This window comes from Amblyomma maculatum, chromosome 3 (genome assembly GCF_055883805.1).
Source record: "Amblyomma maculatum isolate TAMU_Amacu chromosome 3, ASM5588380v1, whole genome shotgun sequence".
Lineage (NCBI taxonomy): Eukaryota > Metazoa > Arthropoda > Arachnida > Ixodida > Ixodidae > Amblyomma > Amblyomma maculatum.
The window spans coordinates 75,845,622-75,868,687 of NC_139346.1; the positions used below are offsets into that span (position 1 = coordinate 75,845,622).

General features: G+C 45.1%; 1 protein-coding gene across 1 annotated transcript in view; it reads left to right on the forward strand.

Moving 5' to 3' along the window:
• Positions 1 to 23,066, forward strand: part of LOC146195007 (uncharacterized) — a 171,329-nt gene that overhangs the window by 122,551 nt on the left and 25,712 nt on the right. The window contains exons 2-3 of the mRNA XM_084596174.1: positions 7,981 to 8,324; positions 19,816 to 20,069. Of these exons, the coding sequence (XP_084452300.1) occupies positions 7,981 to 8,324; positions 19,816 to 20,002 (531 nt within the window). The 3' untranslated portion in view covers positions 20,003 to 20,069. The remainder of the gene's footprint in view (positions 1 to 7,980; positions 8,325 to 19,815; positions 20,070 to 23,066) is intronic.

The following is a 23,066-nucleotide window of genomic DNA, read 5'->3' on the forward strand; positions in this document are numbered from 1 at the left end:
GCCGCTCAACACTATCTCTAAGATCAAGTTCTAAAAACTCTTGCATATAAAGCGCGTCTTCGCCTAGTAAAGGGAGCCGCATGTTTAGCAGGAGTAAAATTTGGCTCCGTTCCTGGTACATGGAAGGGCTTCGGAGAAGAAACCCTGCTCCGTTCGGTGCTAACTCACCGATGGGAAGCGTGGGAAAGCCGTAAAGAAAGCCATTAGGCGAAGACGTCGACGACGGAAATCCCTCGAGCGTCGACACCCAGGAGCCATCACCTTCTCCAGCTAACCACCATCCCCCTCCCCTCCCCCCGGAGGTGCTGCGTCCTTAAGTGGCCAATAAAAGCCGGCGAGAGTAGACGAGGCCGCTTTACGTCTTCGCGGTTATGCGAACGCGACGGAAATGAGAGCTGGACGGCCGACAGCGGGGAAGGGCAGACGGAAGGTAGAGCACCGTACGGCAAACACATATACGTTTAGGGAAAACGGGATGATGTAAGAAAGGAGGCAACGGTAGAGGAAGGGAAAGGTTTGAAGTAAGGCGTGATTAGGGAACGGGACAATTTGTGCGCCGAAGACGCGCGGCGTTCCGGCCGTGCCGTACACGTGGTGTAGATTCCGGTAGAGTGCAGACGCCTTTGCATATTCATGAGATAGGCAGCCCTGCTGCTCACGTGGTAGTCATTTTGACGAATATTTCTTTTTTGGCATTCCTTTCCTCTCTCTGCTTTGCATTCGTTTCCCTTCCATTAATCCATAATGCATTCCCAGTTTTCTGTCTCAGCAACTCCCAAAAGAGGTTCATCTACAGATGCACTACGACGACAGCATGACACGAGCCCAAACCCCGGACACGAACGGGTCATGGCTTCTGTCTGTCACGCGCTGTGTAGGGAAAATGGTCACTGGCCAGCCTTATGAATTTCCAGCCCGGCAGTTTTAGTATGGGTCGAATATAGGGCTCCGGTGAGCCGTTTAGCCCTCTTTTTTTTTTTCCGTCTCGTACGGAGGACATTTCTCCATCTATGCCCAACTGGTCAATAAGCTGAGTACAATAAAAAATTGTTGTTCAGGAACTTTACTCCTCCAGAGGAAAGAAAAAGGGTTGGGATTATTTGAAAAAAAGCTGGGGAGTGATTGCGGAGAAAGAAGAGACAATGACAAACGTCGACGTGTATAAAGCAAAGCCGCAATACATGAAATTCACGGGTTATGAAGTTGCCCCACTAATCTTAACGGCCGTTTTTCAAGTAGGCCAACTATATTTTTTCACTTACTCTGAAAACATTGTTGACTGACCTAAAGTTTTCATGCGATTTTCGAACCCGAAGAAGCGCAGTTATGCTCAGTTTCTTCCTACGTTTATAATTTTGTTTTGTGTGGCTGTGCAAGTACTTACTTGGAGGAGCTTCACGTACCTTGCATGCAACATGTGCAGGGTTCCATGGCTGAAGTTGAAATTATTTTATTCTGCGGATGCAGGGTCGCAATATTTGTGTCTAGTTTCTGGCAGGCAAATGGCTGTTTACCTTGTCTGAAATAAATTTTCTTTTGTATCAACAAAGGAGGTGACCGATACAGAAGTTAAGAAGGCAAGGCTGGTTCACGTCATCTATTTTATGATCACACCATGTAATGAGCGCATGTTAGGTATATTATGGCACGGGATACTTCGACCATTTGCCTGTCCTGCTTTGCATTTACATTCGATTGCCTGCTGTCAGTCTCATTTGTTAGAGATTAATGCATATGAGAGGAAGATAACTGGCTCGAGGTCAAAATAGCCGGGTGCTGATGCTACGACACTTGAGCGTAAGACCTTCTCTTAAATGAGCGACGCTGTGACGTTGGCTGTTCTAATTACCCAATGTAGCATAGCCTAGGTAATCCCATTTATTTCTCATGTCACAACTGGTCGACTATTTCGACCACTCACGAGATAATGCAAGCACCAGCCTCCGCAAATGCTGCGGTAGTCTAACACCGAATGGCGTTAACGCAATAAACGCGTGCAGAGCATTTCCCATACTGTCCGACAACGTTAGCTCGTGTGTGCACTTGCAGTTTCTTCAGGGCGAACACTGTCTACGCTTGCACAAGCTCTTTCCCTCGTGCGTGTTTGTGGTATGTGAAACATGCAGACTTCTAGAAGCCTTGAAAGCACTCCCACCAGAGCAATGCATTCTGATTCCCCAACCATGCATGCATGCTGCGCGTCTCCTCGCCGCGTTTCTTTCAGTACACTGTTTCTACACGCATTCCTGTTCACTGGCCCAGTTAGAGGCTGACAGTTGTGTCTTGTGAGGAAAAGGAGGTGAGACTTGTCTTCCGAATGCAGCTCCCTGTTGTGATGTTCTTCCCACGTCGCGTACCTTAAATGAGCTCCTGGTGGACTGGGCTTTCGGGATGGACTCGCGTAGACGTTGTAAATTATGTGAAGCGCGCCACAACACCTCGGATGTCGCTAGTGACGGAAATCACCTCGACACAGGGTATCATCTATTAAAATAGAGAAAAGGGGAGATGATAAAGGGACCTAATGACATAATTCAATCAGGGACAATTATGCGACAAGAGCTTTTCCAGGCGTTGTAGGACATTTCACGCTTTTAACTTTGTCATTCTGGAGAATCTGAAAACGGGAATAGCGAATGAGTGTCCGCTGCACTAAAACCTAGCGATGACTGATTGTTTTCGAAGTGTAAATGCAAAAAAAAATGTATTTCGGCATTGAAGAACACTTTTTGTTTATCTATGTCGTAGGTGGAGGAAATGAAAATCCTCTCCAATCATGAATGCAAATCAAATCATCCAGTCTTGAAGGAAAACCTAACATGTGCGTGTTTCTGGCAGCGAATCGCACCAAAAGCCCCGTAACACAGCCCCGGAGCAGCACATATGTCACATTTCGCGCAAAATACCGCTTTGAAGACTTTCGGCGAAAATACTACACATGGACAAAGAACGATTTCAGTTTATAGCAAAGCTGGAATTGTGAACAAACATATTTCAAGGGTTACTTTAATGGCTGCTCTAGGGAATATGAGAGGGAGGCGATTACGCACGGTTTTAAAGAGCTGAGGTTACTCTTGTTGGCCGGAAAACTTTCGATTATCTAGAATCAGCTGATATCCCCGCTGTGCTTTTTGATACAAAGACGAGAAGACGCGCGCACACAAATACTGCGCTACTAGGAAATGGTGGTTCTTTTCTAACATTTTCCTTAATCTTTTTCTTCTTCTGAATTGCTGTTGGAGGTGTACAACACAAAAGGACACAAGACTAACAAAAATACAACGGACAGTATGAACCGATACTAACTCCCCCAACTGTCCATCCTTGCTTCTATCGCATGATGCCCTTAGTTGCCTACGTGCCATAAAACGCAAGGCAACTCTTCTGACTGAGGAGGAAGATGCAAAAGAACAATCAGTTTTTAGGCATCTCAGTGTTTGTGTATACCTGTGTTCTTGTTTCGTTTTTTTTGGTGCGCTTTTTTCACTACGCTCAATGCGACCTTTTCCGAGGTTTGCTTCTTCAGGTTTTGCACTGTTCTGTTTTCATTCCCTCCAAAACGCATAAATATTGTACAACTCAATGGCGCCTGATAATTTGCACTATGATAAGGAGAAACAACTGACATCGTAATCCCGGGGCCTTGTATTCATTGCACGCGCAGGGTAGTTAACTCTTTAGTTGTCAGCTATATTAAAAAAAATTAATCTCTTTGATCTTTAATGCCTTTAGAGAACGAACTGTTTATCTCAGTATTTCAGTCTTTATGGAGAAAATTCTAAATTATCCACTGTTGCCCATAATGTGCATAACAGCTGTGCGCATAACAGCTGTGAATATTGCAGCGTGTGCAAACGGCAGCCACTGGGCAGCTGCTTATCGCGAGTCTCGTGCACTGACTTGAAAAAAAAGTGGCTCCATGACGTTTGATGCTGAGAGGCTGAGGTTGGGTGCCGACCGTCACTCGATGCTCTGGACCTGCTCTCCGGTGCCTTCTGGGTCAACTTCCTTAAAACCAACCTTCTAGTTACGAGCCCAAACGGCTAAAGGACACTGGTGGAGGTGCGGGATCTGCAAGATATTTAAACATCAATTTTTGGATAACGCCACCGTTGAAGCTCATGCTTTGTTCGCTTTCTTCGCTCGCAGGTAATGTTTGAGGCAGATTGACCTCATTGCAGTGCAATTTCATTGAGTCAAGTAGTTAAGTTAATATCGCGAAACATGTAAACTCGCCTCAGCAACAACAAAAAAAAGGAGAGCCTGAGGCTAAATAGTCTATATAAAAGAAGGAGGGCGAACATCTAGACCGCCTATGACTATCTTTATTCCCCGGCTGTCCTCTCGATTCTCAATGTGCCAACATGGCGCTCAGTCCCTACCGCGCGCGCTCCGTCCAAACCCTCTTCTTGTTCCTTGTCTTTCCACTTGCAGAAAGCGGCAAGGTGATTAGTTGCACGCAGATAGTGTTCTGGCGTGACTTGGAACGAAAACATGCCCCCGGCTCAACCCCGTAGGAAAGCATTGTTCCTAACGAGGGCTCAGAGAAAGAATGCAGATAAGGATGGTGGTAAAGTTAGGGTGAGCTCGATGCAGACGAAGAAGTGTACGCAAATATAACCGTGCCTAATCTAGTCTTCATTTCTTAGCTTTTTTATTACTATGAAAAGAAAAATTCAGAGCAGGAACTGGGCTTTGCTATGAAATCAAATGAGACGGAGGCGGTTTATCTGCCCCTGAGAGTTCGCATCGCAAACATGCAAGGAAAAGAAAACTAGAAATTGCAGTTTCGTGGAACGACGATTTCTTGCCCTTTTGCGAAGCATGAGAAATGCGGGGTACAGATGTGAGCACAAACCGTTGCACTCATAGTTCTGTAATACATTATTATCCAGGAAGCAGAAATCATCGACCCAATGTTTGGGATTGTATTGACAATGTCCGACCCTACATAGGAGCAGTGAATTGAGAACATGCTTTTTGGGTAGTGCTAACCTACTACATGGTTATTAGACAGAAAGACTGCGGATTGTAGTGCTATACTTGAGTCGGACTTCCAAAGTAGGGCCGTAAGAGCCTGGAAACGCATAGCGACGTTCAGAAAGTTCTTCTTCATTGTACTAAAATGCGCGTACTGTGTTGTCGTAGAACATGTTCTCACTGCGTCGCCGCCCTCACACTCGCGGAGTGCACGCCCTTTTCACGGCATGAACTCGCTTTGACAACTCATAGCCACACAACGCGGTGAGAGTCTGCCGAACCGGGAGCCGCTGTCCGAAATGATTCCAAGGACTCGCAGAGCGGAATGTTGTTTCGCACGCCAACGGGGGTGGAGGAGCTTCGTTTCGTGTATTCGGCCCGTCATCAGAATAGAGCGACCTGAGTGCATGTCTCCCACTCATTCCTGCCTCTATCAAATGACTAGCGTGCTCGACACAAGCGCAGACTGTACGTGTTCGCCCACCTTCCCGGATGATATCGCGAAATCACCTATCCATTGAAAGGTATTATTGTCTTAACGAAGTGCATGGCACGAAGCACAATGCGTATCCAAGCTGGGCGTTCCATCGACCGTCTCCGTTGCGGCCCACAGAATCAAAGGACGCGCCTGGATATGGACCGCCTTCGTCACTGAACCCTTGCTTCTCTCAGGTGCATATCACACGACTACTCTTCGCAGATCTGCCTTTGAGCACCTGACACAAAAAGATCGACGGTCCCCAACACCGCAACAAAAGGTCGCTCGCTCTCCACACCAAAGTTTCTTCTCCGCCATCCCCTTTCATCAACAAACGTCCGTGTCGCTACCGATTCATGGGTATACACCGCTGCTGGCAGAAAACTTCTACGAGCGAGCACGAACAAGACGGATAGCTACAGCGACGCACTGCTCCTCTTATTTCTTCAGAGAACAACAAACACGCACGCTACACACGTACAGTAAGAAGTGGCACACAGATAGACAAGCTGATGACGAACATACTCGATGAGCACAGACGCGTTAACGCGAACAGGAACAAATGAGAAAAGAGGTACCGTTCAAAGCATACACAATAGCATCCAATGAAGATCGGCGCACGGGACAGCCGACGGGCGACTCCCACCTTTGCTTGCGTTGCGTTTCCATGGTTCCTTGTCGATAAACAAGCAAGCAGGAGCTCACACACACGTGTGTTGCGTCGTCACATGGAGCGCCTGGGTGTCCTGTCGACATCTTTGTGAACGCTCGAACATAGGATGGGCAGGGTATATGTTTGTGCGTGTGTGTGCTTTGGGCCGACGGCGCTGCTACAGAGGGCGAGACCGCAGCGATTACGCCGTCGGGGATCTCTAGCGTGCGCATGCTTTCATTTTCGAGGCTCTCTCTCATTTCTCTCCTTTTCTCGAGGACTAAGAGGTTTCTCTTCGGGCCACCAGTGGAGCGTCGCGCGTCGAAGGTGGGGACGGCCGCCGCTTTCATGCCCGTGGGAAAGACGCCAGAAGCTCAGCCTTCTCTCTCATCGTTGTCATCGCCGTACGAGAATGTACTCGTGTGCGAGGTCGTGGTGATAGAAACGAGATGTGGACGGAGCAGTCGGGAGGCGGGGAGCGGGAAGAGGGAACGACGGAGGGCACCAGCAACGAAGGCGTCGCCCGAAGTTGCCGGGGCCTCGTTTGCGTTGCCACGGGGATCGAAACGAGTCTTGCGAAACTGGGAGGCAGCGCCGAGTGCACTCACTTCACTTGTATTTGATAGAAGTATTTCTTCTTTACTTAGTCTTTTGATACCACGATATACGTGGGCCCAAACGAACGTGATTGGATTGCGAGCGGAGATGAACGGCAGCCGTGGATAGCACACACGAAGCTGTAGAAAAACATCCCAGATATCGCTAGCTAGAATCTTCCGACCAATATGAAGCAGCCGTTCGAAACTTATTAAGCAACCTAAGCGTCAGCTATTCGTGCCGATTTTCACTTCCTACTTGAACTCCTCATCTCCAGATAGCTAACAGCACAGCAGGACAGCGAAACGGATGGAGAGCACGCACGGCACATGCGGAATTCCATGTGCTACACACAAGCGGAGGTAATCGCTACCATGGGACAACGTCGCAGAGGCGACCGGCCCTGCTATGGTCAGCTTAAGGTGACTGCCACCGCCCCTGCAAAAACCGGATGCGAAAAATTTAGAAACACGCACTGGGAATCATTCTAGAAACATGCAGAGAGGCAGTTAAGCATGGGTATGGAAGTTTAAAACATTAACATATAACTGAGCATGAGTACCTAGAATTAAATGCTATGGACATTTCCTGCTGTTACACGCTTTTTTGAAAATATAAAAATGGATTCTACTAGAAATGGCGTCCATAGAGTCGCAGTGCGACAGCCTATTTCGTCAAATTCTTGTTCTTGGGGAACAGTATATGGAGCACCAAGGTTGTTTCCTTCTGGAATTCTCCTTCGGGAATTCGCGGTGGTAAAAGTATCATTGAAAACAAATTTCGTCGCGGCCGTTTTCCCTGGAAGATACAACTGAAGAATAAATGAAGCTGAGATAAATGCATATTAGGAGAAAAAACGCTGAGGACACCCGGAGGCAGATTCCTCTAGCCTGATACTTTGAAAATAAGGCGCAGAAAGAGTAAACAGTGAAGTTGGAAGGTAATCATGTAACAAATTACGATTATCTGCATGATGTCTAGCCGACCGCAAGTTCTTATATAAGCACCTTTCTACACTTATCACCGAAATCTTAAGAATCCTTTTATTTTTCTTGGTTGCGTGTTCAGATGCTGCGGTGGAGGAACTGAGGGTACTTCAGGAATTGGAGAAGACACTGCACTAAGCCAAGTGTCACAGGCAGCAGCACGTACAGCTTTTTTTTTTTTTGTTCGTTAACGCTAATATCACATATTCCTACCGTCTTTCTTGTTCTTCCTGGTACGGTCTGCGGTGTCGCGTACCTCAGCTGCGACCGCTTCCTCTGTTTTCCAGGAGGTGCGGGGCGACGAGTCCGGCGGCGGCCCTGGCCCCTCGTCCCCGTCCAAGGGTGCCCGTACGCTGGACAAACTGAGCGGCGGCGAGTACATCCGGGGCCTGCGCCAGCAGCTGGCCGGGGGAGGACGGCGCCATCTGGACAAGATCAGCGGCGGCGAACTGTTGCGCTCGGCCGAGGACGCCGAGTTACTGCGCTCTTTGGTTCCGTACGCACTGAGGGGTCTCTCCTCGGCAGGATCAGCAGGCCCACGCAGGGGACTCGACAAGATAGGCGGCGGCGAGTACATCCGCGCGGCTGGGGCTTTTCCGCCCGGCACTACGCCGGCCAAAAGGCAAGCACCGTGCGTACACTACCGCCCCTACCTAGACTTTCTTTCATTCCTCGCTGCCTCACTGACACTTTTTTTCTGTGTTTACTTATGACCTAGCTGTCTTTAAATGAGCATGCAAGTGTATTCCTTTATAGTCTTCAGAAGAGAATGAGAACTCACTACAAAGAAGGGCGCATCATAACCCGATGGTTTAGGGTACACTGATGCACCACTCTTTCGCTACGAGGCATTGTTGTAGCACCCAGACACAATTGTATGGTCATTGTCAGCACTGTGTACGCGCAGAGGCATGCATTTAGTCATTATAACATATTGTACACCATCCGAGAAACGGTAATACATGGGCGAAAGGGAAGTTGGTTTTCATTAATGACAGCTAAGGCTCTTTTTCAGTGCAGTTCTTTTGCATATTCTTAGTTTTGAACAACCTTATAGTTGTGTACTTAACGAAGCCCCAAATACCAGGTTATCTGTGTTTATTAGCTGTGGATTTATGAACACGCTATCTGCAGCTGTGTAGATAAGGGTAACCCGTTTAATCCCCATATTCTGCCATGAGGATGCTGTACGCATCAAATGCCGGATAGCAGACACCTAAACAAAACATAGGGGAAGTACGACATGCACGTATTATGGCTGTATTGAAACGATGCCTCGAACTTTTGCTATATTCTCTAAACCATGTGGCCTGTCACCTCTCGGTTCTCCCAGCCTATCTTGCTTATGACGAATTTATAACTTTTGAGCCTTGAAATAGCGAACAAAACACCAGCTCTATTCACCCTTTCGGCCTCGGCTTTCTGCCGAGGCCTGCAGTTTAATTGGCTTATGTGGAAAAAAAAGAATAAGCGTTCGACATCTCCGTGCGTTGATTAAAGTTGCTGAACTTAAAATAATTTATAATGCCGTAAATAGGACTGACTGTGATTCCATACGATTATGGCGGAGATAAGGGCTCGAAAAGCGGCAGCCGGGTGAGAGAAGACGAAACTTACTGTGTCTGTTATTAAGGGCGCCGGATATCTGGAGTCAGGGTGAGTGGCACAGTAAAATAGTTTTGCGTCATGTAGCCGAAAAAAAGAAGTGAAATTTTTCTCCTTCAGTCAAGAACCGCGAGTTTTAGCCACAATCCTGTAATTGTGGTGTAATTAGGACCATACAACATATACTAGAGATGCAAAGATTTGGCTGGCTACAAAGAGTACAAGGTTTGTACAATTTAATATGAAAGCCCTGTAAAACATGTGACCGTGGTGCAGAAAAGCGTGCTCCGTGCGGCTAAGTGGATACCTATGGTTTAGGTTTGGTTTCAAGAACTGAAAATGATTTATTTTTGTCAGGTTAACTCAGAATGGTTAACTGCTTTTAATTTCTGGTCCATTGCGACTTCGTATGTAACATCAGACAGACCTTAAAAATGAAGGTTTGTGTAGTGCTAGGCAGCGAATCGTTGGCGTCTTTACAGAGCTTGGTAGCCTTCATTCCATTAAACTTGGAAAATTTTGACGAGCTACACTAGGCGAAGCTCTGCGAGGTCTTCTTCATCTTATGTGAAAATCTCTGAGGGAATTATAAAGCACGAGGATTGACGTTCGAACTCATTTGAGATGAAATGCTAAATATACTGTTGCAACGGCAATAAAATAAATAAGTTTATCAATATTGCTTATTACAGAAAATATTTTTGTCCGTCACGGGGCTTTGTGGTTAACCGCAGAGTATACTGCTGAACCCATGAATGCGGGATCGAGTCTTGGCCGCAGCAGCCGCTTTTCGGTAGATCTCATGAGAAAGTCACCCCTGTGCTCTGCGAGATCAGTGCACGTTAAAGATCCCCAGGTGGTCAAAATTTCCGGAGCCCACCACTACGGCGTCACCCAAAGCCTAAGGAACTACCCCCCCCCCCCCCCCCATGCCTTTACTCTCCATGAATTACTAGTTTCTGTTTGCCTTTCAGCATGTCACTTACCTTGTTCGCGCTTCACATCAGGTTGACTGCACCAATCGCGAGCCAGTACGAAAGTGAATCATGTTCGGTCTTTTCGTCCTTTCGTTATTCGTTTGTGCTTCATCGAATAGCTTAATATTGTTACCGACGACATCAAGGAAGAAGAAGCGGGCAGTGGCGCGGACAGGAGCGCTCGCGCTAGGCCCGGCAACATTTTCATTAAACGTCATCTCACTGTCATCGACCATCTCTCTGTCCTCTTGTTCTCCTGTTTTCATCGGCTTGCCGTATCGTAACATTTGGTTGGAGGTGCTGGTACTTCATCATCACCCCCACATCCTGGTCCGGAGCATCAGCGCCCTGCGACTTCTTGCGCCGTCGGCGAAAGGTTAGGAGGCACTGCATGGCTGTTCCCCAGCCTGCCGGACCCAGCAAGACCTTGCCGTTCCTCCGCCCCGTCCCCCCCGCCCCGACCACAAGACACGACGAAGGAGACACTGACCCGAGACGCCACACATGACCACAAGACACAAGGAGAGACCCGAATGACCTCATGCGACCCCACTGACCTGATGTGCCGACCAAGGACCCTACGACCCAAGACACCGCTACACTTCAAGACATTCTCCCCTGCCTATGCCATGCGGTGCGTGCCTTGGTCTCCGCCATCGAGTCGTGGCAACGTGTGGCCCGAGAGTGTCCTGCCAGGGTCCATCGCGAATCATCGCGCCGACAAGCCATTCTATTCTTCCTTCTTCCTCTTCTTTTTGAAGCATCTAGACACGCCCATCATCATGCCATGGAATCATCAACATCGTGCATTTCCTCGTCCACGATCGGGACGATCGCTCGGTGGCCCCGGGTCATGTTACGGACGACATCAAGGAAGAAGAAGCGGGCAGTGGCGCGGACAGGAGCGCTCGCGCTAGGCCCGGCAACATTTTCATTAAACGTCATCTCACTGTCATCGACCATCTCTCTGTCCTCTTGTTCTCCTGTTTTCATCGGCTTGCCGTATCGTAACAATATGAATAAACCTAGCTCGTTTCTAGACTTACACCTCCGAGTTCATAATATTGTTTCCTGATTCATTCTCAATTAGATCCTCATTCATGCAGTTAAATACTAAAAATCGCACAGTGGCTGAGGCTGCCGCATTTACTCGAACCTAGACCAATCTCGATTCTAGGTATACAAATGAAAGTTGAATGCCAACAGAAAAATGACGCTCGTCTAATGTGGGCGAACGAAAATGACAAAATTGAGAACTATAACGGCTTCAATACGCAAATGTAGTCAATTTGCGACAGCCTTGCGGACTTAGAATGACCCTTCATATGCAGCGTGCACAGCTCACCTGGCATGAAGAAGCTCCATTAAACGTCGAATTTCTGCCGCTTAAGTCAGAGCCATCCTCTCTTGTACTTCCGTCGGATACGGCTAGGAGTAGTACTGGCTATAGTGCCGCCTTCTGGGCAAGGTTTTTGAGCGCACGATCTTCATATTTCAACCTTCAGTTTGTTGTCACCGTGTATTATAAATGATACTTATATCCCAGGATTTTATCAGACCTTCAGTTTCGTATTTCGTGTCTTTAAAAACAACTATCGGGAGAATGCGCATTCTTGGATGAAGTGTAACTATGGTACGAAAACTAGGGCACTCTATATCGCAGCGATGGATAGCAAAAGCCAGTTATGCCCCCCCCCCCCTCTCACCCCCATTGAGGACATCGGATAAAGAGGGTCGTTATAGTCTTGTGCGAGATTTACTGATTTACGGAGCATTTATTAGTGCACACGCACGAGCATTTCTCGTGGTCCCTTGTGTAGCCTCTCTTAATTCTGCTGCCCCCGGCGTCAGCCCAAACTAAGAGCGCATGCTTCGTACCATATTGACGACTCGTTCTCGGACGACGAACCCGGCTGCAACAATAAGTTTTCTGTGTGTATGGAGGGGCTTAAATAAAGCGCCTGCCCGAATTCTAGGCGCACAACCCTAAGCCGGACAACAAGATACTTTTTTTTCGGAGTCCTCTGTATAGCGGTCTTCAATGCAAGGAACACGTTGGTAACATTTATTTTCGCCGCCCTATGGGTTGATGGCCTACGTTGGCAAAAAACAACTTTCTTCATTGCAAAGTTAGTCGAGCATAATTTTTCCCGGCAAAGAAAGGAACCAGACTATTTATCAAGCGACGAAAAGATTGCGCGCCGAAGAAATTGTTGTAGTAAATCAGGATCCCTGCTTTTATAAACTTGTTTTGGGCTCTCTGATTTCTACGCGCTCCCGTGAGATGACGTTTTAAATGTTTTATTTTACTTACAGGTGCAAATCGACAGTCCTATTGGCGAAAAACGTCACTGTGCGCAGTACTGTAACGAACTAGCGCTTAACTCTACGCGACCAAAAAATTGTCGTGAATTCTTTATTTTTGATGCGTTGCTGATTACCTGCGACCAGCTTTATACATTGTACTCTCACTTTTAAATTTGTCGCTTAACTACAGCTTGGCTAACTAATTTCAGAAAGTGGCTTGTTGGGCGAGTTGGTTGGACAATAATGTTAAAACAGCGCTAAAACGCGGACCGATAGAAAGACAGATACACATTGCGATGAACTGATAGCCGAAGTTTTATTCATGAAGCATGTCCTTTTATACACAGAGACTGATAAAGAGTGGACAACCAGTACTATCGCGTGACATAAAACGTCACCCTCTCCCTTACAAAAGAGACCTTACCTTCGCATGAAGTATTAGGGAAGTGCTGCTTACACATGACGCATGATTCTTTACCATCTGCTATGTTTACTGCCTGAATAATTTATCTTGCTGTTTGGTCTCAGTTTCGGCCTATTTTCCGCCTTGTAGGTCCTGTTGTCCACTTTCTATCAGTCTCTGTGTACAAAAAGACATGCTTCATGAATAAAACTTCAGTTGTCAGTTCAGCGAAATGTGTTTGTCTTTCTATCAGTGGGGTTTTCTAGCTCTGTTTTAGCAATAATCTCGGAAGCTTATTGTTCTGTCTGTGACTTGCACTAACACTTGTCGACATAATTTCTCCAGCCTGCGTGAGTATCCCGCTGCGCATAAAATCAAAGTGTTGGCGTACTCGAGAAGACTAAATGGAAAGTTTTTAAACTAGTTGAACAAATTTTCTAGGTACATATCTTAATATTCACTGCTCAAAATAAAGGTATCATCACTGATTTTAGTCGTTCAGAACTCTATCAAGAAAGGAGAATTTATTGCTAAAAATGAAACTTAAGAATCATGTTTTCAGCGCAGTAAGTATTGTTACGCTCATAGTTCTTGATGTTTGCCTTCCTCCAGAGAGTACAGTACTTCCCTGATCTAAAGACATCCAAATTTAAACCGCTTATGTGTCTACGTAGGAAAACCAATCCCCCCCCCCGCCAACAGACAGACAGACACACACACACACACACACACACACACACACACACACACACACACACACACACACACACACACACACACACACACACACACATGTATTCCATTCCGGAATCTCCAGCAGGTATTACCATTATCTTCCTGACGGCGAAATAACGTTTCACAGCAATATTTCATGAGTCTTCCATGGTGAATGAAAATCATCAGCCTTAATTAGCAGCGGTTTTCAACGCTCCGTCATTCATACAAACTTCCATTTGATACTGGAGCTTGGCGAGTGGCAGTGAATGTTCTCTACAATTCCTGGCGTCACAAGTGGTATATACGAGTAGTTTGGACGTAAAACAAATATATAATGAGCTGGTGGAGAATCGTTGAAATTCTAGGCTTTAGAATTTGTGCGAGCAGTAAGTTCCAAGGCATTGTCTTCATCATGTCCAACTTTCCTATCATGCAGCTGACGAACGCGGTTCTTCTTCATTATATATTGATTTATTTCTTATTTCTTTCTTTAAATGATGAAGTTGTTAAAATCCTAAAGCCTGTCACAGGAAATACCGGAAACGATCGAAGCACGAAAAAAAAACAACAGGAAATTGTAGTTGTAGTCACGGAAGTTTAAAATATTATTGCAGAAAGGGCACATGGGGGAGGGGGGGGGGGGGGGGGGTCAATGGGAAATATGTGAACATTTTGAGTGCGAGGGTGATAAAACATTCTAGAAAGCGTTTAAGTGAAGTTTGAAAAGTACAGAAGACGCCCAGAGCGTATATGGCGTCAAGGTATATTTCACAGAATGACAATGTCCTGCAAAAGAGAAATGGTTAATCTAGAATTTTCCAATGTATATTCAACAACGATTTCAAGGCCGAATTCACCCGCGCCAAGTATAGATAGCTAAATTTATTGCCAGGCAGTACTTCTTTCGACGTTGTTTCCACATACGCATCGAAAAGAATCTGACCGACATTTTTTCGCTTGCGTGGGATAAGTATCTATGATTCAGCAGCGCTCACGTGGCAAATAAAAAAAAAAAAAAAAAACTCGAGCATTCCCCTGCCTCCGTGCACCCGGACTCCTCACTCCTTCTTTCCTTCCTTCCTTCACTGCCCTTTCCCCTGTCACCACAATGTTTACTTCGCACGGGGTTCTACCTGTCGAATAAAGATATTAAGAAAAAAAAAGAGAAAGTACATGCCGTCAGTGCTGCGCAATCCGAAAGCACCTTTTATCCAATTTGCTGTTGTTGCAATGTGGTTTCTTCATGAGACACAAATCTTAGATAGAAATGAAAAAAAAAAAAAAACTGGCGTTATTCTATGTAATAGGCTGCAACACGTGTAGCACCTCTTGAAAGACGTAACAGCATTGCTTAGGCATCTTATACAGATGAGAAATAAACGCACCCCTTAATTAAAAATGAACAATGGCGTCAATGTCATTTGGGCTGAAAAATGTAATCACAAAATATTTCCTTGCTCTCAACGATGATGTCCTGTGGCACATGACGGTACGAATAACAGCGATGTTCACAGCAAGAACAGCGTGGAAACCATTAAAGTCCTTTTTTCTTAGCTTATTTCCTTGCCCACTTAGAGAGCAAACACGCAAACAAAAAATTTCTTCCACAGCAGGATCACTGATGTTTTTGAAGGAATACACAGGAAAAGCCACTGCCACCATAGTTTAAGATTCATCAAAAGTGTAGATGAATTCGATGCTTAGTTAATTAGGAATATTGAGTTTTAAGGCGCAAAAGCAACCACGGCTAAGATGCGCCGAACGTATGTTTGAAGTTATTCCGTGGAATACGACGCCGTTGTCCACTTACAACGTGACACTGTTTTCCTGCCTTTATCTTCCTGTAATTTTCTTTTTGTTTCTTCATTACATGCTTTACCATTCTCGTTTGTTACTCGCGCGCATTTTCTTTCCTTCCTCGCTACCCATGTAGTTTATTATCTTCTCGCTTTTCTGTCACATTTTTCTTTTTTTTTTTTTGTCTCCAAACTCCTTGCTTACCTTTTATGTTTTTGTCGCTCTCTTTCTTTATATGTTCTTGTCCTACCCTTGTTATAATTCTTTTTCACCGCTTTAGTTTTCGCAGTCTTGTTCATGAGCAAGAAACAAAAAAAAAAAAAAAAAGAAACGATCTGAGATTGCCCCTGTAAAGCGTCTTCTTTCTGTTCAGCTGACCTGTTCTGCAACGAAGCAAACATACATGCAGGAAACCACTAGAGAAGAAATGCCCTTTTTTTTTATTTATTGCCCCCCCCCCTCCCCCTTTTTTTTTACATATTCTTTTATGACCTGAGGCAATAAACAACATTATTAAGAAAATGCACTTAAGTATTCAACTGGTCCCAAGCTCTGCCTCTTAGGTGATTTCCTTGGTTAATATATACTAACGATCTACCAACAGTTTTTGCCTATCAGTATAGATCGTATAGGCCGCGTATTTTACTATGTGAATAATTACGCTAATCGCCTTCATTACGTTAATGAATAATTTGTCTTTTTGCTTCGGCGAAGCGGCACTTAGCTAATGGGCATGTTCTGAAAGAAGCATTTTTATGTCGTTCATTGTGAAGAAAATTACCTCGCCTGGCTGTTAACCTTCCTGCGTTATATCAATAAGAGTATTGTTTAATGACACGGACTTTGGTACTATTTTCTCTTCCAACCCGTCATTCCTTGAACGTTTTTAACAGGTTACTTCTTAATCATTCCAGACACTATTTACCGTGCACTTGGTGTCAATTTACATTAATGAATATTACTCCCACAGTTAATAATATATTTTGACGTGACAGTGTACTGCAGACACTGAAGCTGGCACAAAGCAAACAGTTTATCGAGCTATGTTTGTGCACTATTATTTTTTATTTGAAGATATTTCAACGATGTTTACAGTAACCAATGGAACTGACTACCGTTTGAATTTTAATGCAACCACCTTTAGCCACAATTAACTGAAATACGAGAACATCTCTGGGGGTAGGCTTCAAGCTTCATACACACACACGCACGCACACAGGCACATACACACACACAAATGTTGTGTCTCATAACAGCTTCAGAATAATATCTGCTCCAAACCCCAAATCACACAAAAGCGCCTCGCTTGTAAGCAAAATTATAAGGCTGCATACAAGTGGTTATAAACAAAGAACTTTGGAAATCAAACATAGCATTTCGTGACTCAGCATGAAAATTGATTAACCTCGCAGTAGGAACAACCCCGAGTAGGACATCCCTTTTATATAGCCGCGAAGCAACGTTGCTGATACTGTGAAAGAAAACCCGATTTTCACTTTTGAGGAGAGACCGGCATAGAGCGCCTTTTTTTACCATCAACATTCGGTTGCAAAACCCACAAGCAGACTAGATGTAGCTAAACAATTGAATGTGCAGTACATGTTCAGTTATTTGAATTTGCAACCCTTTATTCGTCGCAAGTTTATACTCTTTCAAGCCATACGCTCTCAAGCGGGAAACATTTTCTAGGGCTAATGGCTGGCACTCCACATGAATAAACTTCTCAGACTCGACGCTGAAGCCTCCATGAGACATTAGATCAAACGTTACGAAAAACCTCCAAAGTGGAATGAGTAATAAGAAAGTGATTACTCAATTCCATCCACCCTAGCGCAGCCATACGGCTACAAAGGAAAGCCTCACAGCTTTCTCAGACATTTCATAGTTAAGGAAAAATTCGTTGTGGCCCGGGACTGTTGTTGAAGTAGAAGCACGAACATTGTCACGTGATGCCGCAGTCCCTGTACAGAAATTCTACCTCCAATAGAGATCCTAAATGTCGATGCCGGGAAGGGACGTTTACACGGCTGCAACAAGCAGGCTACCATCGCGTTCACGTGCTGTTGTAGTGGCGGTGCATTCACTGTATCGAATGCCATGGTGCTTGAGGCTTTTTGTGCAGACAGACATTTTTGGACTTGTCCGAGTTTTTCCATATACCCCCCATACAGTGGTATGGGTTGAGTTTTCTGTCACAAGTCCGATGGAATTCCATATTTGCTGTATGTTTGGCTGTGGACTTCGGTTAGCTCTTGTTAAGTGCCTATATGGTAAACATGCGTAATGAAACAGAGTTCAGATGCAGGTAGTTGGATGGCAACCCACAATTGCCCTCGTGGGACCCATAGAGGCCTAACGAAATTTTCTGCTTGTATTATCGCAAGGTTTTCACCAGTGGATTGCGAAATAAAAATAAATTGGAAAGCCTAAATTAAAGTAAAAATACGTCATATCTCCTTTATTACCTACTCAAAGGTCACCATTAATCCAAGGTAAAAAACTTTGTTTCCACGAGGCTTGTAAAGTGTGGTGTAACACAGCTGGAGGCTACGATGACAGGCGAGGCACGTTTAAGTAGGACGTTTTTCCTCCGACCTATCCCAGCATTCAAAGCTCGCAATATTAAACAGTCTCCAGTTCTATCCGCAGCATCTTTCTTTCATTACACGCCTTCCTATAGGGAAGAACAACTCCATAAGCAGTGGTGTGTTTACAGCGCTTCGCGCCCCGCAATGTTATAAACAAACACATATTTCTTCCTCCATGATGGAGGAATCAATTGTAAGATGGAAGCGGCGCATTTCCGACTCTAAAGACGCGTCTTCAGACATTGTTTCATTCCCGTAGCATTTCAAGAGACTGCCTTCGTCGTGGGCGATCCTATTCCATGCTCAAAACAAATGATGTGCCCCTCTTTGAAGGAAAGCCCATTAATCCTTAGGAAATAAACTCAAAGCTCGGGCAGTTTTGCTCCTCACTACCCTTCATTTAAAGAAAAATATTTAATGAAAAGAGAAAGGTGTTTAGTTATCGTTTTTTTTTTTTCATTTCTACGTAAAATGAGAAGAGGCCGTTATCTATCGTTTCTAAACGTGCTACCGCATCTGTGCTGAAATATAATCGACTGAATGGAACAATTTTAGAATTGCTTCTATAGGCCAGCATCAATCTATAGCCCAAGCAAGATGTTTTAATGCTGCTTTCAACGGCTTTGTTTACAAGCTGGACTTATTCGCGTATAAATTCATTAAAAAAAAAATAATACAATTTTATGAAATTATGCTGCGCCGGTGCTTCCTCCTTTCATACGAAAAAGCGGGAGATATCCTAGAAGTGTAGAGCAAAATATCAAAACTCGTTTCGACCGTGCTGCTTTTCTTTATTTTTAATCCCAGCAATACGCACGCGCAACGCTCACCCCTGGCAGGGTGTACGATGCGAGACAGAAGCCCATAAGAGCACGTGTAATGAAACTTTTCAAAATAATGTTCTCCTTTCGCAGAGTAGCCGTGCGTGAAGAACTGGGTACATCGAATAATAATGTTGCAAGGTGTGCTGCGTTCATTCCAAGATACTTATCTTCATGAATCAGCACGAAAAATGTGTGCTGCAAAGTCGGCAATGCCCCAAAAGTAGCTCTCCCTGCAGGCTATTTCCCGGAATCACGCAAAGTCTTGCTGAAGTACCCGATGTTATACCGCTGGCGCAGCCTTTCATCGCAGATATTGCAGTTGAAAGTAGGCTGTTCTACATAGAAAGCGTTTTTTTTTTTTTTAACGGCGTAATAAATGCACGAACAATCAACCTCGAGCTGTTATCTGCCATTTACGTATCGCCACTTATATCTGTGAACGCAGTTTTGACCTATAACCGCAAATAGCGCTAACTAAATGCAGTTGATAATTACAAACAACTAGAGGAAGATGTAAGCAGATCAAGAAACGAAATTGAAAGTTTATTTCCAGTTCTGTTTGACACCCTTGGCACAAAAACACGATGAAAAGTGCGCGAACTACAGTGTTCTTTTATTAATTTGAGACAGAACAAATTGTGACTCCTTTGCCGGGTTTCGAGAGAATTAATTTTAAACCTTATTTCATTTTATATTCCCTGTTTCGTTCGATACCACTTTCCAAGGGACGGATAATGTAGTCTGTGCTCCGCGGATTGTCTTCAGCTTGCTGTTTTTTTTGTGTGTTTTTTTTTGTGGCAAAAAAAATGTTCGAACTTTCGCAGCGCCGTGTTTTATAGAATGACATTCCGCCTGCTGCCCGTATACAGCCTTGTGTTGATTTGTGTCGTTCTGATGGCTGCAGGTTCGATTCCCTAAGCGGACTGACGTTCGGCGGCGACCAGGGCGGGCTGCACAAGCGCGGCTACGGCCATGGCGAGTTCGATGAGATCGACCACGCCGGCTGGCCGGGATTCTACAAGCGTAACTTCGACGAGATCGACCGGACCGGCTTCGAGGGCTTCTACAAGCGCGCCGTCCGGGATGAGTGAGCGCTCCCGCCGTTCCATCAACCGCGCGACACTCCCCTCCGCCGCCGCCGCCCCGCCACCGTTTTAGGTGCGTACCTCCTGTTCGAACGCCTATGTGCGCGTTGATTTCAACGCCGAAGACGGGGATGAAAGGGTCCTAGAACGTGTTGTACACTGATCTAGAGATATTCCTCAGACTTCTGTAGACTTCCTGTAGATATTAGTGTGTGAGAGCTTTCTGAATTGCTTATTCAGAAGGAGAAAATATACTTCTTCGGACACTTTTTTTTTCTTCGACGGTGATGTCAGACAAATAAATCTTTCTCCAGCCGATCTATGCGCAAACTCCAGATGTACCCGCCGTTTAAAAGCCGAGTATGACCCACTCGAGACCATTAATCTGACTCGCTGTGGTCCTAGCTTCCGTACAGGTCATAATATATATTAAGACAGGGTATCGCTCTAGCTACTTCTGGAGCCATAACTGCTTTTAGCGCATTTTGACTCTTTGTTGGCTGGTGCTATCTCAGCCTTTCTGACGCTTGCACGTAGGTATAGCAGGAATCTTGCACACTGTTTTTATTTATTACTAGGAAGCTTTCAAAATACTCATTCTTCCTCGTCTCGATAGCACGAAACCAAAAATTGTATGCGATTCACTTTGTTTAAAGCATCCCAAGCTCTGTGGCATGCAACGTGTTCATTATGTGATGCACTAAGGCAAAGCCAGCGGCCATAACGTATTGTGCTTGAGAAAAACGTTAATAGAATGTTACTTGAAATTAAAGAATGAACCTAAATAAAATCTATGCAAGAGATAATTATAAGAAGCAAAAATCAGGCAATGAAGGCCTAGCTCCGTCCCAGTCACTTCATGCCTGCCAACGAACTGTAACCTTCGCACATGTCGAGTACCTAAAAACTACCTCTTTACTCCACCTCCGTCAGAACACCGCCAAGGTGGTGCAGTGGTTACGGCGCTAGACTACTCTTCCCAAGGATGCGGGATCGAATACAGGCAGCTGCGTCCGCTTTTCGATGAAGGCGAAACGCTAGGCACCCGTGTACTGCGCAATTTCAGTATACGTTAAAGAACTTCAGGTGGTCGAATTTTCTGGAGCCCTTCACTACGGCGTCCCTCATAACCTGAGTTTTTGTAGGGCATTAAACCTACTAACCAAACCAAACCAAGCTTCTGTCGATGTCTCTATCGTGATTACTTTGGCTAAGTCACACAGTACGATTCATTAAATATGTCTTGTTAATGCTGTCAACATTGCACAACTCTTTCAGCAAACTGCCAGTTTAAAGGCATACTGCGACTACTCCCTCGAGTTTGTAGTGAAGGCAGAGTCACGTGGTAGTGCCTGTGTGTAACTCTTATTTGATGTCTAGAAGAAGAAGGTTGCAATTGGCACACATGTCACATTTTAGTGGCCACCAAAAAAGAACAAATACAGCGGGCCAGAAAACTTTTATCGTTAATCAGCTGACATATGGAGCACGTTTTTTATATGTCTTTCAGTTGCGAAGTAACGTACTCCACCTGTGATAACGAGGTATTTACGTGACTTTTCTGCGGCCGACCGAAGTCAAGCAGCAAACATGGTGACCCAAGGCTCCCGAGACGTACAGGACAAGTACACTGTGACTGCGCCGTATGTCATTTTCGCGTCCTCCTTTTCCTAACCAGGGCACACGCTTTTAAAGGTTATGCAGAAAGTTTTAGTGAGGTCTGGGTCCTACTTCGATATGGCCCAGCAAGTCCGAAAAACTCGAGTAGCAGTTCACCGCACGTTATACAGCAAGCAGGTGCGTTTCCCTTTGCGTTTTAAGAGACGGCTCTCATTTTACCGATAACGGCTTCCACTTCCTCGCGGTGACAAATGGAGCGGCACTGCGGAGCTTCCTTTCGAGTCCAGGTGCTTTGGTTATCGAGTTCGGCGTATCAACTCCCTTCTCGCGTTCCTCCCGTTCCGGTTGAGAGGTACCACTGCTGTCATTGTTTATCATATCATGATAAAAACTGTCGATTCGTAAGCGTGTCCAACAAGAGTGTTCCATATAAATATTTATTTCAGTGTTAGGAGAAGTCATTTTTCATTGAGAGTTGTGTGCGTTGCGCTTGTTTGGCGAAGTGTATCGATTTCGATAACTTGCGGTGGACGGTGTCCGGCTTCAGCAGTGCCGCCAACCGTGATAAAAGCGCTGGTACATCGGTAGAGATTCATGAATAACAAAATGTGGCGAACAGGATACAAACGTAAAAGCCGGAAAACTGTGCTAGCGTATCGTCTCTTCGCGTGCTGGAGGAGTTTCATCGAAGCAGGGGTCCCAAAAACATTAGGGAACGCCCAAGCGCCGCTTTTAACGGTATAACATCACTGTCTCCCTTTTGCGCTTCCCCTTTCCGATCTTCTATCGCGTACAATTCAATTCAATTGAATTTATTTTTTTGCCATCGTGGTACAAATTATGGCGGGAGCCCGGGGTAAAAGAGCTTCCGTTTGACAGCTTGACAAAGCCACGGGCCCTCACTTTAGCAGCACTACATTAGTCAGGCCTATGGAGAAAACAAAAAGTACATGTCATGTACATTTCAACACAAGATAAGGAAACAGTGAGATATCAAAGCTCTTGTTAATTTACGAACATTTTAAGAAACATTTCGTTACTCGCTCAATCATTAATCTCCTAGTACGTGCTTCTGTTACTTTGCATGTAGTGATTAGCATGAAGTCGGAAGCAACTATATTGTTAGAAATAACCCTCCCTCCCCACGTATACGGGATGTACTTTTTAACTGTTTAGGGGCCTTTGTTTTAAACCCATTAGGTGGATTGTACCGCAAGCCAAACATGTACATAGTAGAGCTTAGTAATTTTTCAAAAATTTAACTAATTACTTTTTCTTTATGTTAGGGGCCAACATTATGTCAGAAAATGAAAGCCGGCAAAAGGAAAGCTGAGTCCAGTTTCTATATTTTCCTTATCACCAACGCAGTTCAATATATTCAGCATTAAAAATACGCATTTTTAGGTTCGTGCAGCTCGGTTCCCGCAATGCATGTTTTTAAAACGACGTC